At 37.1% G+C, this 19,379-nt stretch overlaps 1 protein-coding gene across 6 annotated transcripts in view; it reads right to left on the bottom strand.

The window, feature by feature from the left end:
- Window positions 1-19,379, bottom strand: part of Dgkb (diacylglycerol kinase beta) — a 667,872-nt gene that overhangs the window by 560,365 nt on the left and 88,128 nt on the right. For all 6 annotated transcript variants that reach the window (XM_021201522.2, XM_029540832.1, XM_029540833.1 and 3 more), the window contains exon 2: window positions 13,656-13,911. In XM_021201522.2, coding sequence (XP_021057181.1) covers window positions 13,656-13,725 — 70 coding nt within the window. In that variant the 5' untranslated portion in view covers window positions 13,726-13,911. The remainder of the gene's footprint in view (window positions 1-13,655; window positions 13,912-19,379) is intronic.

The raw sequence follows: 19,379 nt of genomic DNA, 5'->3' as shown, positions 1-19,379 counted from the left end.
GGAAAGGAAAGGAAAGGAAAGGAAAGGAAAGGAAAGGAAAGGAAAGGAAAGGAAAGGAAAGGAAAGGAAAGGAAAGGAAAGGAAAGGAAAAACTGAGCAGTTTTTGGCCCAAGAGGCCCCAAGTTATTTAATGTTCTCTGCTTTGTCTTTATTTAGATTTTGCAACTGAAATTAGTGAAGGAGGTTTGAGGAAATGGTATGCATTCCTGTGACTTCTGAAGAGAATGCACACATGCATAAACACACACACACATACATCAAAATCAGCCAATCTGATCTTGATAGTAGTTAATTTCAACAGTCATATTAAATCATATCTCATCAAAGATTAGAATGAGTCCTGGTTTCCATGAAAACTGTTGTCTTTTTTCATCTTAGACTTCTTTCTAGAATTTTATATAACTAAGGCAGAGCTGTTAAATCAATTTCTAAAGACTGAATTTCAATAGGATTATTTTTTTTTAAAGCATAAGTCCTATACTCTTAGCAGATGTTTGTAAATATTGGGGTGGCTTTACCCACTATCCCAAAGCTGTAACAACTAAACTGGAAAGCTTCTGGAAGCCATTCACCCTCTAGCAGCTTCAGGAGACACTCTGTCAAAGACACCATAACATAGATACTGAGAGAAAGAGCAGTGACATTTAGTCCCATTTAGACATTTAGACTTTAGCAGTGGATTTAGTCACTTGCAGAGTACTCAACATATTTGGCGAGGGGGAGAGTGTGGCTAGAGTGGAGCCATCCATTCCTTTCTCCCCAAATACTACTTTTCTTAGTTTAATAACAAAACATTGACAAATAAAGTCATTATATTGCAAGAATATCATGTTTGTGTTTGTGTGTGTGATAGAGAGAGAGCCCACAAAAAGGAAGAGAGAGGAGGATCTTTTCTTTAGATATATGGGTTTAAGCTTTAATTTTTCTTGAGTATGATCCAAAAACATTCAACAAGTTGATTCTGCTTCCTATTCCTGGGATGAATATATAAAGTAGGTGAGCTTCCCACCTTGAAAATGGAAGGCGTGCCAGGCATGGTAGTGCATGCCTTTAATCCCAGCACTTGGGAGGCAGAGGCTAGCCTGGTCTACAGTGTGAGTTCCAGGACAGCCAGGGCTACACAGAGAAACCTTGTCTCGAAAAACAAACAAACAAACAAACAAAAAATGTACAAAGAAAGAAAGAAAGAAAGAAAGAAAGAAAGAAAGAAAGAAAGAAAGAAAGAAAGAAAGAAAGAAAGAAAGAAAATAAATGGAGGGCGTAATTGGGATGTACCACAAACCTGAGAGTAGGGGGAAGGGAATGGATCAGACCTGAAATGAAGCAGACAAACAAGCAATCACAGAATGCTTTACACTGCAAGGCAGCCTGAGAGGCAAATAAGCATGCGCATTACCTCTGGACACTGTGGTGTTAATGGTTGCTTTTAGCTTCTGTGTTGAAAGACACCCGTGGGCTTGCTTCATGTTCTGTGAATATCGCAAGCAGAGACACCAACCAACTTCCTGCATTCTAGCCTAGCATTTTGAGTATCTTATATATCATATATTTTGAGTGGAGATGAGGCATTTTTATTGTCCACTGTAAAAGATGCAAAGCTCCTTAACTCTGAGTTTCCTCCCCACAACTTGATTTTCTGCCTGCATAGAGGTGACCTGGCCCTTTTCTTATGAGAACTTATGTAGGGAGCCTTTCCATACATAAGATGCATGCAGCCTACTCTGACATGATTAAGGAGGCCGTTTTCCTCTGACCCAGGGGCATTGCATCTTCTAGCAGCCATGAATCTTCAGCAGGCTAGCGTATTACATCATCAATAGAGCAAAACTGCAGATCCTTAAAACTTGGCAGCATTCATCCACATAAAATCTAGTTTGGGAGAATGAGAAATTGGGTCTTCAGATACCTGGGGAAGGTTTTAAAGCAGCTGTGGGATTTAAAGATAAACTGTGTAAAAGAGGTTAAATGAGAGCTGTTTTTTGCAGGAGTCCATATCTCAGAGTCTCAAAGGAGCAAAGAACATTATTCAGCAAATAATAAAAATAGAAATATGTACTTGCAGGAAGCAGAGATACTGAACTCCAGGGAAAGGAAATATAGTTGAACAATATGGTGAACTCAGAACACTTTTAAAGCAACAACAGAAGTGGTAATTAACTTACTCTGGTAGCTTGCTCTTTACAAGGCAATCCCATCTACAATATTTTATTTGTGTCTTACAAAACTCTTTTGAAATAGTCTTCTTTATTTCCTTAATTACACAGCAGAGGAAATTAAAGTTTAAGAAGGTTATATAACTTGTCAAAAACCCAAACTACTGTTTGGAAAATAAACACTATGGATCGACCTAGGGAAATTAAATCAAAACCAAAATGATAGCAACACTTTGCCATAGGTTTACAATATTTTGTTACAAACTATTCTCTCTCTCTCTCTTTTTTTTTTAAAGAATAATTTGCTCTATGTAAGCCCTTATTTTTCTTTCATAGAAAACAATAAAATCGATGTACTTACCCTACACATCTTAGCTATGGTAGTCTCTTTTTCATTTCATTCTAAAATTGGCTCATGTGTCTTCTCCCCACGGCTTCTCCTCCAACCATTACATTGCACCTACTACACTAAAACTAACACATAAGAACCCCAACCCACCTGGAAATGCCAAATGTTATAAAATCTGCACATGTTGTGGTATCCTAATTTATACCTCATCATATGTGTTACTATTTGTGTTTGTTTGCTTCTGTGTATTTGGGACAGGGTCATGTTATGCAGCTCTGATTGGTCTAGGCCATGTTAGCTCTACACTTGCAGTGGTCCTTCTGTTTTAGTCTTTTCAGTGTCACAAATGATAGTAGAGGGTCCAGCCCATTTTGGGTTGGTGCCATTTCTAGGCTGGTAGTTCTGGGTTCTATAAGAAACCGGGTTGAGCAATCCATGGTCAGCAAGTCACTAACAGCATCCCTCTATGGCCTCTAAATCAGCGACTTCTTATAGGTTCCTGACTTGTTGAGTTCTTGTCCTGACTTCTTCGATAATGAAGAGAGATGTGGAAGTGTAAGCCAAACAAACCTTTTCTCCCCATGTTTCTTTGGTCGTGATATTTCATCATTGCAAGAGAAACCCTAAGACCCTAGTCTTCTAGTTCTGTCACACACAGTGCTCCCCACTGTTTTCTCCCCTCTCTTTTCTCTAATACAGTGGACTTCCCTAGGCCAATGGCACACTGCTCTACATCCCTGAGTCTGAGTTTTCCTTTAGCTTCAGATGTGTACATTAAAGTATTTAATTTGTATTTCAGTATGAATCCTTATGGAATCGTATAGTTCAAATGTTCAAAATAAAAAAACTCGACTTTGTTATATACTTCTGCCATCACACTGTCAAATGAATCACACTGACTTAGGTGTGCAAAACAAAGTACAGCATCCCTCTTCCTTAGATCTCTAATTTAATCAGAAAGTTCATTGGTTCATTTTCCTCCAAATTCTTGCTCTCATATCTGCTCTTCTCACTGTTCCAAAGTCTTAGTCATCATGTGAAACTGCATATCCAACATTCCCTCTTTCATTCACATATACATATAAAATCTTTCAGCTTAAATTTGAAAATTTAATATTATTTCACCACTCCCAAATTAGTATTTTCCGAGTCTTCCAATGATGATAAACATTTTACCAAATGATAGATGTTTACTAAAAAGTACTTGTAGAGTCTCTTTGTGATTGTAGTTAAATTCTTCACAGTTTCTCTTAGGACTTATGTGCATAGCTATGTACACAGAGGCATACTAGACAAAGGTAAACTTATGTACCAATAAATATGTCAGGTTCTGTCCGAATAACTAACATTCTTTCATGTCTCTGTATATGCTCTGCTAACTCTATGTATTCTCTACTTTCGTAATCCCTATGCAATATTGTCAATTAAAATTAAAATCCCCTTGCCTTTTAGCTTTCACCCAGATAAAAGAGAGTAGAAGGCTAAGAGCCTTAAATATACAGTGTTCAAATGATTGCTTTAATGTCATTTAGTATAACATTTCTCTTTCTATATTAACTTTAGGCTGTTCCCATAAAAGTATCACCTCGTATTATAAAATAGAAATATGAGGCCTAAAAAGAAAATACCATAAATGCATGGTGCATACAGTAATTGATGAAGAAACAAAATAAGTTCCTCTATATATATTTGCACTCTCTCCCTTGTTTTACTCCTTGAGATAATGAATAAGGTGGAGAATAAAGCAATCTTTAATGCATTTAGCAATGTTTAAAGTACAACTGAATTGAGGATCAAGTATCCTCAAAACATAAGCCTTCAGAATATTTTTATTGTAATTGGTTGCACTGTCATAACTAACAAAATAGTTTATTATTTCAAGATGGAGATTATTACTCATATTTTATTTATAAAGATATGGAAATATGAAGAAATTCACTTGTGTAATTATAGTTAAAAAGTAAACTGTTTATCACCCCTGGTTTAAAGTAAACAGTAGGGTGTATTTTATTCCTGTGATATGGATCACAGTAATCATTTTCCCCCAATGTTTTTATGGCTTTGTCCACAGAAAACATGGAATGACTATCTTCTTCCACAAGCTGGAAGAACAATGTAGTTGTCTGAGTAACATGGATGAAATATGCTTAAGTCTGTCCCTGCCAGTAATACAGTCTCAGAGGGAGCAACCACTTTATAAGCTTTTTCTCTTTCTTATGCCAATTTCCAAAGTTGTTAACTACTCCTACAGGGGTTATGCTTGAGTACAAAACTGAGACAAACTCCATTTTGGATCATATATATATATATATATATATATATATATATATATATATGTGTGTGTGTGTGTGTGTGTGTGTGTATACATATATATGTATATATATGTATATGTATATATGTATATGTATTGATATATGTGGTTATCCAACACCGTAACAAAAATATCCATAACAGAATTAAAAGGAAAATAATACCTGTTATATTCTCTTTTATACCTTGTGTTCATTTCCTGCATTCAATGTAAATAAATATAAGTCATAAGATATATTTGATACTAAAAGTCTAAAATTTAAAATGAAGTTATTTCATATGTCATTTCCATTGTATAGAAATTCATGAAGCTGTATAGGACATAGGTCTGTGTTAATTTTGATGTGTGATAATTTTAATTGTAGGTTTTATTATAATAAAGTTTATTTGAAATATTTTTAAATGAACAAATGTAATCAAAAGAGAGAATAAAGGCACTCTTTTGTCAGTCTACTGAGATACTATGAAAATTTTAATCAAAGAAGATATTGGCTCCCTTTGACCAATATTCAACAGAAGCCATCCTTCAATATTACTCTACTGAATTAAAATATAAACAACACAGATTTTTGTCAATCTGAAAATGTTGAAAAAATTTATGCTAAAAATTCTTCAATATTACATGTCTATGGAGTCTAAAATAGTAGGAAAATATATTCATCACCTCCTTTTAGTACTCCCAGATTATTCATAAAAGAAAGAAGGTGACAGATATACTGAAGACAAGCAAACAAGAAGGAAATTGAGTTTGAAGCACTTAGCAAACAGCCAACAGAGCCAGGATGGGACAAAAGAGATTATGCTGCCAACATACATTCCAGAAATACAGTCTGGGTCAGGGCCAGGAGCTGGCACGTCCATCCATGTGAATCAGAAGAAATAAGGTCAGAAATGAGAGATGCATCTAAAGTAGGTTCTCAGATGCAAATTCCAAGTCAATAGTGAGAGTGAAGTCAAAACATTGTAGATAAGCCAAGAAAGTATTGCCAGAAGGTTTCAGTCAAAGAAAAAAAAAAAAAACAAGTTAAGTAAAATGAAAGAACCTCAGTCACCAGTTCTATGATGCTAATCATAAGAACACTGACTGCAAAGCACCTGGAATGACTCTGTGCATTGAATCCCCAGAATTTGTGTTCCTGGGAAAGTGCGCCACACATCAAGGCACTGGGACTCAAAACCAGCTTTCTATGACACCAAATTATGTGTCCTCAGACAGTATGCTAGCTAGCACTGTGCCATTTATCCTTTCGTCTTGCTCAAAGAGAGTAATTACCAGTAAGTGTCTTGTCCTCCCAAAATAGAGCTAATCTAGTACAAGGCTAGAGACAGAAGTAAAAGCAAATCTCAGCATGATAAATTTGAAAGAGAGCTAGCATGTGATCTAATTTGTTTAACAATGAATTAAACACACACACACACACACACACACACACACACATCGCCAGGTTTGTTTTCCTTTTTCTTTTCTCACCTTGTACAAACAAATCACAAATCATATCTGAAAGACAAGCTAGGCTTTCATGCTAGAAAATGGGTTTTGTTAGATGAATAAATATCTTAAAATGAGAACCAGGCATCTTTATTATAATGGTTTATGGATTTCTTCTTCTTGTTGATTTCCTTTCCTGTCACATATGTGGAAGTATATGTATTTTCTCTTGTGTTCAACCTTCTCTTTCTTTTCTTCCTCTAGATCCCCTTTGTCTCCTGTTTTGTTTTCTCCTAGTTGTTGTGTGGTTTGGAAGATTGGACAGAGGGCCTTAAATATGCTGAGCAAGCATCCTCCCATCAAGGTTTACTCCTAGCCCTCCATGTGTATAATAAAACAATAATAAGGGAGAGTTGGTGAAGAGAACAAACGAGTGTGAGAAAAGACTGAGGCCTCCATCTTCATTAGACAGAGCACTGGTCTGGGAGACCTCTGTGTATATTGGTGTAAGAGCGAATCATTTGAACCTCGTCCTTTCTCCCACCATCTCACATGTCTCTCCACCATTCTCTAGTTCTTTTTACTGAATTGAAGCCCTCTCTTTTGTTTTCATGTCTTACCCTTAAAAAGACCTTTGTTATGCTCACATTGGGGAAAACACTCCTGGTCCCTCTTTTGTCTACCCTCTGTCCTGCACATACTTCATTATATCAAGAGTTTTCATAAAAAAAAAAAAAAAAAAAAAAAAACTCTCTGGTTCCACCAAATATTCCAATCAGAAGGAATCAGCTAGAAAAAGATATGCTGTCCCAGCTCCCAGAGAAAAAGACTGAATGGTCTGCTGCAAGGAATGAATGGGACAAGTGGAAACTAGCATTTTTACCTAATATTATTAAAATGGAATATTTTCAGAATATACTCTGTACAGTGTCCCCACCAACCTCTTGTTCATGAAATCAAAAGTGTAATGGTGAAATGTAAAGTGTTCATCTAAAAAGAAAATGTGCCTCCAGGGAGTCAAGAACTGGGTCATCTTTCACAAAGAGAAGATGACACTCAGAAGAGGAATAGTCACCCAACTTGGGAGGAGGGGGCCTAAGGAGGGCCCTTTCTCACTCTAACACCTTGTGTCTCACAAAACAGTTCACATCCCCTGAAACACTCAGAATAGGGATTTGGGGTGTTTCCTCAGGACTGGACTTCAATTAATGTTTCTCCTGAGTGACAAATATTGACCTCCGATTCTGATGACATTGGGGGGCATCATCTTAGTTAGTGGCTGCACCTTTCTTTATTATCCTTCATGTAAAAGGAAAAGAAAACAATCTTTAAAATACGATTATGGCTAGTGAATTCTAGATTGGTCTATTTTGGGCATTATTTATAAGCTATTTTTGAAATGTTATTTTTCATAAGGAAACATAAACAAACTACTACTGTTTTGACCTTTTTATTGTCATTTATCCTGCCAAGGGTCAAGGAGCAAACAGAAAAATTTATTATTCCTCAGGGAAGATATTTTACTTTCCAATCATAATTATTGTAGATCTGATGAGCTAATGCTTATAAATTGTTTATAGTATGGCAGTAGAAATAAATTCATTATAATGATGATTGTTTTATTAAGCCCTAGAGTAAAGAAAATATTTTGAGGTTAAAGTCTGTTTTCTTATAATTGAAAGAGATGAAAACTTTATATTTATGCTACATTCTGTGATGTTTAGAATTGTCAGTGTGAGTATGTTGAAAATCAGGTTTGTGGCTACATTGAAAAGACTAAGATTCAGGACATAATAAAGGAAGAAAAGGTGAGAGACCACTATGTAGGTATTACCTGTCTATTCATCTATTATTTATCTATCATCTATCGATCTATCATCTATCTTTCTGTCTGTCTGTCTATCTATCTATCTATCTATCTATCTATCTATCTATCTATCTATCTATCTATGTCTATCTGTGTGTTTATCTATCTGTGTGTCTATCTTTCTATCTATCTTCATCATCATCACCATCATTATCTATCTATCTATCTATCTATCTATCTATCTATCTATCTATCTATCTATCTATGACTATCTGTGTCTGCGTTTCTATCTTTATCATCATCATCACCATCATTATCTATCCATCCATCCATCCATCCATTTATCTATCTCTTTTTCTTTCTCTCTTTCTTCCACTACCTTCCTGGCTAGCATGATGTTACACTGAAACTACGCCAAAATAAATATTTTCTTCATTAACATGTTTTGCTCAAACATTTTGTGAGAGCAAGAAAATTCTTGTACAATTTCCAAGGTTTCTACCACTAGCCAGTAAGTCAAGCCAGCACCTTCAGGGGCAGATTCCTGTGACAATGGACCTTGGAAGAATCCTTTCATTTGTTGTCAGTTAAAACTTTGTGGTACTAGCTGACCATGTCCAGAAGCCTTCCTGTTTATCACTTTAATCTCCGTGATCTTAAATTGGGGATGCTCAGGAATGGATCAAGTTGTACACATAGATCCTTTGAATAAAATCTTCATGTTCCCTCTGTTTGAGAAAGTCATTGCTTAGGAAATGACTCACAAGCTGTCCTTGGCTTCTTTAGGTAATGAATCTTTTCCCACTGTTTAATGTCTTGCCTGTGCTTATGTTGCTTTGTGCTTACCAAGATATGAACCCATCTCATTTAGTTGCAATATCACTACAAAGACCAAGACAAAACAGGGAGTTAATACTATCAAATATTAGGTTTAGGGCTGGGTATATACTTTAGTAGAATACTTATATTCTATCCCCCAGTGTATCTTAAATTGCTCATGGCTGCATAGATCTATAATCCCAGCACTCTGGGGTTGGGGGCCAGAAGATCAGAACTTTAGGACTATACTTGGCTATATCAGGAATATGAGGTCAGCCTGGGGTACATGAGATCTTGTTTTAAAAAAATGGTTTGCTTATAAACCTGAAGGCTTTTCACACTGAATCAGAGTGCCTCTCTCTCTCAAGTGGAAGAAATTATACCCTAAATATGAGCATTAGGCACCTCAGCCTGCAATTCACCATAATTTTGCAAGCATCTATATTGCCGGCTGCTAGAAATAGTACGAAATTTATGAATGTTTAGAAATGTTCCTCCCATACCATAGTAACTTTCAAAAATATTTCACATGCAGTACAACACATGACAGCATGCAGGCAGACAATGAACCATTTGAAAGTATGATGTCTCATGTACTCAGAAGTCATTCCTACTCATGACAAAACTTGGAGTCTCTTAACCCTTTACTGTGCCCTGAAACCACAGCAGGAAACACAAACCCACCAATAATGAGATAAGCTCAATTCTCCACACAGCAGGAGTGAGAACTTTCTATCTTGTAAGGACAGTTTGGATGACTTTATGTAAGTGTGGAGGCAGAAATTAGACTCCCTTTCCACATCTCAATGAAAATGCTTCCCAGGGAGTGATTTAGTCTGCAAACCAAAACAGGAGCCTGGTCACAGCATGCTGCAGGCCTCCACAGCAGGCTTCACTTTAGCTATCCTCAGCATGTGAAGCAACAACACAGAAATAAAGCAGTAATATTAGTGAAAGCTTCTGCATTGTGAACATGCTCTAGTCTGGTAGCAGGAAGAAAGGACACTGACTCTCCATGCTCCCAAATGTGACACTCTTTTACTTGATTATTAACAGTAAGTTCGCATGACCAGCACAACATATTTTCTCCCTCTCTCCATCTCCCTCCTCTCTCTCTCTCTCTCTCTCTCTCTCTCTCTCTCTCTCTCTCTCTCTCTCTCTCTCCCCTCTCTCTCTCTCTCTCTCTCTCTCTCTCTCTCTCTCTCTCTCTCTCTCTCTCTCTCTCTCATAATATAGCAATTGTTACAACTTTAGCAATAGCAGCTTTACAGACATTCTTTTTATTTCTCTAATATAGTTTATTCAATGTGATCCTTGTAATAATGAATACTTCTATCATTTTTTATCATCTTATTGGAGCCAGCCATCAGACTGAACTCGAGGAACCAGGTGGGGGAGATAGCAGAAGGACTGGAGGAGTGGAAGGAATTGGAAGAACAACATAGGCTGACCTGACCACCCAGCTCTCCCAGAGACTACACCACCAACCAAGGAGTATACATAAAGTGATCTTTGGCTCCAGATACATATGTAACAGAGGATGTCTTTGCCACACAACAACAGAAAGGGAGGACCTTGGTCCCAGGGAGGTTTGGTGCCCCAGAGTAGGTGAATGCTGGAGCAATGGGGCTAGAGAGTGTGGGTGGGTGGGTGGGAGATCACTCCCATACAGGGATGGCAGACGGGTAACCGGGAGGTGGGATATCATGGGATGGGGGGTTATCATGGGATAGGGGGGTGATGGAGGGGGTAACCAGGAAGTGGGATATCATTTGAGATATAAAAAATATGGAATGAATAATATTAATAAAAGAAAAAAATGAAAAGAAAAGAATGGACAGAGATGTCATAAAAGTTACTCAGTAGCAGATACAGGGCTAGGATTTCAGTGAACACCTTCTGTACTAGCTGTAGTACAGGGGCTGCTATCCCCGTTTCACACTGCACATCTCTTGTTCACTTTGAAAACAGCCAAGAGATCTTGATAGGCATTGGAATTAAGGGTCTATTGTAGTAATATGGGGAGAATCCATAATCATGTAAGAAACAAGGAGACAATCTTTGTTGTATTCTCTACGTATAATTTTGATTTAATTTTGCTTTGAGGGGTTTAATGAGATCATTCATTCTCCTCCGCAGGCATACTCTACTACACCAAAGCACACAAAACATTATTATTTGACATGCATAGTCTTAGCATGTTAGAGAATTTAACAATAGTTTAAGAATGTATTAACTACTCATTATTGCATTTAAGATAACAATTTGTTGATGAAAGATTAAAAAAACTAGATATTGGGCTGGTGAGATGGCTCAGCAGGTAAGAGCACCCGTCTGCTCTTCCAAAGGTCCTGAGTTCAAATCCCAGCAACCACATGGTGGCTCATAACCATCCATAACGAGATCTGGCACCCTCTTCTGGAGTGTCTGAAGGCAGCTACAGTGTACTTACATATAATAAATAAATAAATCTTTTAAAAAAAAAATGAGCACGCACACACACGCACACCCATGGGCCAAAACACATCGCCAATTTGCTCCGTTACTGATTTGTGTACTCATACTACTGGTAGCAGAAGCAGATGAAAGCAATCCATTCTGAAGACTACACACTACACAGACACAAAGGCTCGGAGAGAATGAATGGCTCACGGTAAAACACACACAGACACACACATCAACACTCCCTACCTGAGCAACAGCCCCACCCCTTCAAGGAGGCTCACACTAGATGGCAAGAGAATGGGAACTCTTCAACCCTCAGCCCTGTCTTTAACGGAGGAAATGCCCTCTTCTGGGAAAATCTGGAGGCCAACATTCCCTAAAGACTGGATACATTTAAGTCACGTGATCAAATCAGAAGCTAAGGCTCAACCCAGGAACAAATAGCAAAGAAAAGACAAAATGTATCTTATTAGATGCAAAGAGCGGAGAGATGGTTAAATAGTTTCCTCAGTGAACTAATCCCCTGCAAGAAGTATCCACCCAGCAAGAGAAATGTAAACAGAGCTGATCCATTCACCAGCAGGCTTATCTTCTTGCCAAATGAATACAAGAGCCAAAACGCCATGTCTGTGTTTGCAAAGTGTCAATATGAGGGATGAGTTCCGTCAAACCACACTCAGGAGTCTGGCACTGCAAGTGCTTTGCTGTCTGGAGAGTCAGCAAGGATGAAATGAGTGTGTATCAAAGCTTAGGCCTTATTAAACACTGTCTTCCTGGAGCACCTAGGACGACCCGTCCTCCCTGCCCACCAGGGCACGCTCTTCTATTTGTTATGACAGGTAAGACAAGGGAAAGAGAAGCCTTCCACTGCAAGCAGCTCTCCCTCCTTCCGCCTGGCCTGAGGACTCACCCCTCTCTAAGGCTCCCCACTACACCCTTCCCTTCACAGCACACACTTGACATTCCCTGTCTGCTTTCTTTCTTCCTGTTTTCCATAATTCCAAGCAATCTGCTGAGTCACTGCCCTTCACTGTTTTATTTCGAAAGATCAAATCAGGGTTACCTCCGCTCTTTTCAAATTCACCAATCTTAAGGACAAGCTTATTCTGCACTTTCATTCCCATTCTGATAATAAGTTAACAAATAAATACACATGCGCACTCAGAAAAAACCAAACTTCTTTAGTTGCCTGGATCAGTCAGAGACTTGGCGAGAGAGTTGATGGGCAGCTGTTTCTCCCAGCCTCTTTATTGATGGTTTGAGACAGTCTAATGCAGAGGCTCTCAACCTTCGTAATGCTGCGACCCTTTAATACAGTTCCTCATGTTGTGGTGACCCNAAAAAAAAAAAAAAACCCTAGATATTAAGGAAACTGTTTCAATATGGTACTTCTCTGATGTGCTATGGACGAATGTCAATTTCTAATATTGTATTTTAAAATAAAAACTGTGATCTCTAAATGTCTAATAAGCTGATGGCATGTACTGATGTTGAGCAAAGTGTGCTACTTCTAATTATCAGATCCAGAATATATTTTCAGTTATTCTTAATAATGAGAATTTATTATACAAGATTGCATTCTAATCACTTTTCCTCTTAATTAGCTGGGAAACTCCTGGCAGAGTAATTAACATTTCTTTTGTTGTCTTAATGATATGAGAAAGAAAAGAAAATTTGATGATCTTGAAATTTCAACTAGTTTTTATAGAATTCACAATTAATCATCAATTTGTCATCTCAAAAAATTACTATACATAAACACTTACTATACACATAATGAACCTTATGTTGAAATACTCTACTATGCAGTGAACTATCTTGGTTTATCATTAAACACCTGGTCTTAAATTCCTGGAATATTCTATTTCATTGGAAGTTATGATTGAGATTAGGCACAACTGTGGAGGCATGTGCCCATGATTCTTTCTCTTGGCCTTTTTGGAATGGATATGTTCACAAGCAAGGAAAAGGAAACAGCAACCAAAATAAAAAAAATAATAATAACCTTTGATTTTTTTTTTGTTTACTCTTTTAATTTATTTTATGAGCAATGTTTACCAGGATTAGCTTTGTATCCCATATGCTAATATTTTCTTAATCTGATACTTGATTTAATTATATATATATATATATATATATATATATATATATATATATATATATATATATATATATTTTAAAAGGCAATCTTAAGGTGACCTACTTGTGAATACAAACAGCATGCCTGCATCTCTGCATCTGTTCCCAGGACAAACAGGGTCTGTGATCTATTCTTATAATGAATCATACCTTACTTAACAAATACGTCAAAAATTAGACTATATCTTCCATATAAATACTCACACTCAGCATATTTCTGAAGTTGGGAAAATTCTGATGGGCTGAGATGGGCCCATTTTTCCTGGTTTGTCATGGTGTAGGTGATGAGGGCCTTACACAGTGAATGAGGGCTTTCCTTTCCAGATCTTGGTCAAAGCTTTATGCTTCAAAGATTTTACAAGGTATGTTTCATGATGATATAGCCCCGGCTTCCAGAATACACACGCTGCCCAAATGAAACTGCTGTTGATGTTTGTAGTTTCAATAATTTGTTAAAACACTGTGAATAGAAAACATGAAGATCAAAAGATTATCATTAATTCACAAAGGAAAATGGTAAGGATTAAAGGATAAGGGTAAAAGGGTAAGGATTGTTATCTCCTAAACAATCCATTATGGGTTTATCTAAATCTGCATACTTTTCCATCTTTAATTATCTCTTCCTTCTTTAATGACATCCTATGTTCCTTCCCTAATACCAAGTCACATAAATCAATGTAATGGAGAATACAAAATGGGCAGAACATTTTGTTTAATCAAAGTATGCTGACCAACGTCCATTTATATGTGCTTAGTTTTATAAAGTCCACATTCCAAGGATAGACAAGAAGATCATTTTTTAAATACCTAAGCAATTACACACACACGCACACACACACACACACACACATACACACACACAAATAATTTGCTAAAAACTAGATTTTTAATGATGTTCCATGCAACTCAATTAGAAGGTTTCTATAAAATTGCTATATAGTAATTAAATTTGAAAATACTTTCAGTTTTATAACCTTAATTTTTTTCAATAAATGTGACAAATCAAAGTATTTCCAAATGCCTGAAAGACTTCCTTAATGAGAGTAGATGACTCTAGTGTGAATCACGTTTTAAAATAAATCCCCAAGTTGTCACTGACTTAGATTCACTGGCAAATTTATAAAGACAAAAAGTGAACTCCATCTGGTTTCAGTGTTTTATCAGAAACTATAATCAATTGCTTAGTACTCACCCAGGCTGGCATTGGAATTGTTATAGAAATCAAAGTTGGTGAAAAATTACTTTGTCTCTAAAATTGCATATTAGAAAACGTATGACAAAAGGTACAATTAAAGTCAGAAAATCTATAGCATGACTGAAAGGAAAACAAGCAAAACCACACAGCAAAATAATGCATTGTTTTGGTTTTGGCAACTTTTTAAAGAATATCTACAATTATTTTTACAAGGAATATATTTTAATTAATTGATGAATGATACTGATGTGCATACAAATTTCCAAGCTATTTGAAATCAGTCAGGACATATGTAATGGATGTATCTGTGTCTCCATCAGTTCCATCCTGCTGATTTCATTATTAACACCAATTTCACCCTAATTCTGCTACTTTCTAGCTCCATGAAGTCACATAAGGCGACTCACTCTGCCCTCCCTACCCAAAGGGGAGAGAGATGACTCAGTTCCATTTGTCTTTTTACATGCTTCACACTGGGCTCCTTCCCAGGCTTTTGAATGTTGAGTTCAATAGTTGAAGGACAGGGTAATAATGGCTATAACTCAATAATTCCAGAAACACGTGGACACCTGTTCTTATCTGAGCCTGACTCACCTGTGCTCTTGTTGCTTCCATAAGCTGGTGATGACCCTTTATTAAATAGTCAAATGTAAAAGACATACCAAGGCTATCATACGTATGTACAATTAATATACAGTAATCTTCTTAAAACAAATCACAGATTAAGTGGACAGATCACTATAATCACTGAACCTCATGAGGATAATTTACTAGTTTATTCTAAAAAGCTTGGTGAATCCCCGAGTGTTACGCCACACTGTAGTCGATGAAGACATAGCAAAGAGCCGAAGACAGAGAAGATGGAAATAGTGCTGATGTTTAAAATATATCAGCTGGTGAAGAGAGTGTCTAAAACACATCATCTGTATTATTCCACAAAGTCTTCCCATTTTAGTTCTGGGAGACAGGCATTGACAGTGTCTTTGACCTTGCATCTAGTGAGAAAACTGACACAGGTTGTCTGGCATCCTGGGACATGATACAGTCTCTATCTCCAATCCCTGTCCATTCAGTCTTTACTAGCACCCTTGGTAGCAGAACAGCAGAGAGTGCACATCCATTTAAATGATTATTTTCCCAGGTTCCCAGAAGAAAGAGTTGTCAAATTAAATGTAAGAAGATAAGATTGAGGAGTGGAATAATGGTTTGCTAGAATAAAAAGCGGGTAAGCGTGCTTTTAAAAACTTCTTATTGTTCTCCCTACCAGGTGACATGCTGGGTTCATGTAGAAGAGCTTCTTGTACTGTGAAGGTAAATGTTAGAAGCAAGCTGTGGGCTTAGTAGAGCTCAGTAAATTAGTCTGTGAATGGATGATAACTGATAGCAGAACAAATTCAAGCCTTCTCCTGCTTTATGAGTAAAGTTTTATTAGAGCCAAGACATGTTCAATAGAGAAACTAGCAGGAGGACTTTATTTTTCTTTAAAAATATTATGTTCAGTATCTAAAACACTGCAACAAACAATGAAGGACTGACACAACGTTGATGAAAAACTCATTAATATTTCATAATAGAAAAATAGAAAAATTGCATTATATCATTGTCTTCATATATTTCCCTCTAAAATTGAAGTTCAGGCTTTCTCCTTTGCTTACCACAACAATTTCCAAATTCCCCTGTTGTCCCTAGATGGTCAGGAACTAAAATACTTTCAGAGGTGAGTCTAAAACTTTTCCAGAATTATGACTAGCCAGTTATGATGAATAATTAACATATAAATCCTAATCCAAGTCACATGGTCCTTAGTTCTATTGTGAGGAGACACATACTAAGTAAACTAAGTTAAAAATTTAGTAGTAAATAATTTTATTCAAATAAATACAGCATAGTGCTGTATGTGGATGGGCAATTTCAGGACCAGTGACCAACCATAGCCATACTGCACAGACTGTTCAAGCAACTCATGTCACTGAAACTTTGGTTTCTTCATTTTATAATTAGTGATGTGCAGGCAGGAAAATAGCATTTCCTTAAAGCCATTAACTACGTGATCACTGGGCCTATGAAAAGATAAATTTGGCCTGTATAATATCAGATCCAGAGACACGGCTATGCTTCAAGCCACAGAAAGTGTTGAAAATAACAGCAGCACTTTCTCACAGTCACTGCCTCCTACAAATGGTTAGAAAGAACGTGACAATATTCAATTGGGAATCCCCATGGTGTGTTCCCAGATCTCCTGCTCCCTTGAAGAAGGCTTTCTTTAGGCACATGAAAGGAGTGCCAGGAGGGAGCCACTGTGCTGGCTTTAGGAAAGCAGTCTAATTCTGGCTTTCTCATCTAGTCAGCAGATGTGCCATTTTGCTTAGTTAGTGGCAGGAAATAATTACATTGGAGGATCTGAAGAAAACTATTTGGCCCGTTATACCTAGACTGAAAACATTCTCCATATTACAGGAAGGACTAAACGTCCTTGTGGAAAAAAAAATCAAGTAATATCCAGATAAAAGAATCTGCAGATTGTCAGCCACAGAAAAGGGGATTTTTAAAAATAGTCACATGAATTCAGCATGTCTTAACTCCAGACACTGAATAAGAATTCGTGAATATTAACACATACTGGGGAATTTAAGAAAAACATGAGCTTAGAAATTCAAAGTGTTACGATGACAGAAAATATTGCCAGAAACTCAAGAACCACAAACACTTTGTTTGAAGGGCAGGGTGCAAAAAGAAAGGAAATAATAGGAATGATTAATGGTGCAGGAGCAGGTAATCCTGTAGGTTGCTCGGTGAAATTAGAATCAGGTCAAATAGGGTGCCAATTCTATAATTTGTAAGTCTTTATTCATTTAACTAGATATGACACTTGAACTTTCAGATTTCTTGGTTTCCAATAATTTTTATTCACTTTACATCCTGATTATAGCCCTCTTCCTACCTCCTCTCTTCCCAGTCCCACCCTTATAAATCCCTTCCCTCATTGACTCTCCCATTCTCCTTAGAGAAGAGGAGCCCAACTTGGTCACCACATCATCCTGGGACATCTATTCCCAGGAGAACTAGGCAGATCCTCTCTCCCTGAGGCCTCAACAGGCAGATATCAGAAGAGAGAAAGATTTCCCATGCTTTTGGGTCTGTAGGATTAACATAGTGAAAATGGTCATCTTTCTCAAAGCAAACTACAGATTCAATGCATCTACAGATTAAATGCAATTCCCATAAAAATCCCGACACAATTCATTACAGAGCTTGAAAGAACAATTTTCAACTTCGTATTGAAAAACAAAAAACCCAGGATACCTAAATGAATCCTGAACAACAAAAGAACTTCTGGAGGCAACTCCATTCCTGATCTCAAGCTTTTCTACAAAACAATAGTAATAAAAGCTACATGGTGTTGGTATAGAAACAGACAGGTTGATAAATGAAATTGAAGTTCTTGTCATATGGGTATTTCAGTTGTTTGGATAGAGTTACCCCAAGATATTTTATACTATTCTTGGCTATTGTAAAGGGTGTTGTTTTCCTAATTCTTTCTTGAGCCATTTATAATTTTTATAGAGGAGGACTACTGATTTTTTTTTGTTTAGTTAATTTTGAATCAATTCCCTTTTGCTGAAGATGTTTATCAGCTGTAGGATTTCTCTGGTAGAAATTTAGAGGTTGATTATGTATACTATCTTATCAGCCGCAATTAGCAATACTTTGACTTCTTCCTTCTCAATTTGTATGCTCTTAATCCTTTAGTTGTCTTATTGCTCTAGCTTGAACTCCAAGTACTATGTTGAATTGATAGGGAGAAGGTTGAAATTTTTGTCTTAACCCTGATTTTGCTTTAAGTTTCTCTCCATTTAATTTGATGTTGGCTACTGGATTACTGTATGGTGTTTTTATTATATTAAGTATGTGCCTTCTATGTCTTATCTCACTAAGACTTTTAATATGAAGGGGCACTGGATTTTGTCAAAGGCTTTTCCAGCATCTAATGAGATGATCATGTGAAAAATCAAAGACCCTGAAATAAATCCACCCATCTACAGACACTTAATTTTTGTCAAACAAGGCAAAACCAGATAATTGATAAAAGAAAGTATCTTCAAAAAATGGTGCTGGTTTAACTGGAACTCCAAGATTTCTTTAGGTGAATGATCTAAATTAGGTAAACCAGCTGCATAAATTAATGATTAGAAACTATGGGAGGGAGAGGGAAAAAATGAGACAGGATCAATATGAGAAGAGTCAGGAGAGAAGTCCAGAGGGTCAGGAAAATGATTAGAAATATTTAATAGTCAGGGGTGGGGAATTAAGAAGAGTCACTAGAAAGTCCCAGATACCAAGAAAGCAATTGATCCCCAGGACCCAATGGGGATGACATTAGCAGAAATACCCAGCAAAGGGAAGATACCCTTATATACCACCTCCAGTAGATAGACACTTCCCCATTTGAGGGATGAGGCCACCCACCCATCTCAAAAATTTTAACCCAGAATTGTTCCTGTCTAAAGGAAACATAGGGACAAAAATTGGAACAGAGACTGAAGGAAAGGCATCCAGAGACCACCTCACCTAGGGAGCCATCCCATCTGCAGATATCAAACCCTGACACTATCAAACTTGACACCAGCAAACCCTGATGTCAAGAAGTGCTTGCTGACTGGAGGATGGTATAGATATCCCCTGAGAGGCTCTTCCAGCACTGGACAAATACAGATGCAGATACTCACAGCTAA

The sequence above is a fragment of the Mus pahari genome, chromosome 7 (genome assembly GCF_900095145.1).
Source record: "Mus pahari chromosome 7, PAHARI_EIJ_v1.1, whole genome shotgun sequence".
Taxonomy (NCBI): Eukaryota; Metazoa; Chordata; class Mammalia; order Rodentia; family Muridae; genus Mus; species Mus pahari.
This window is presented reverse-complemented; position numbering and strand designations above follow the sequence as displayed.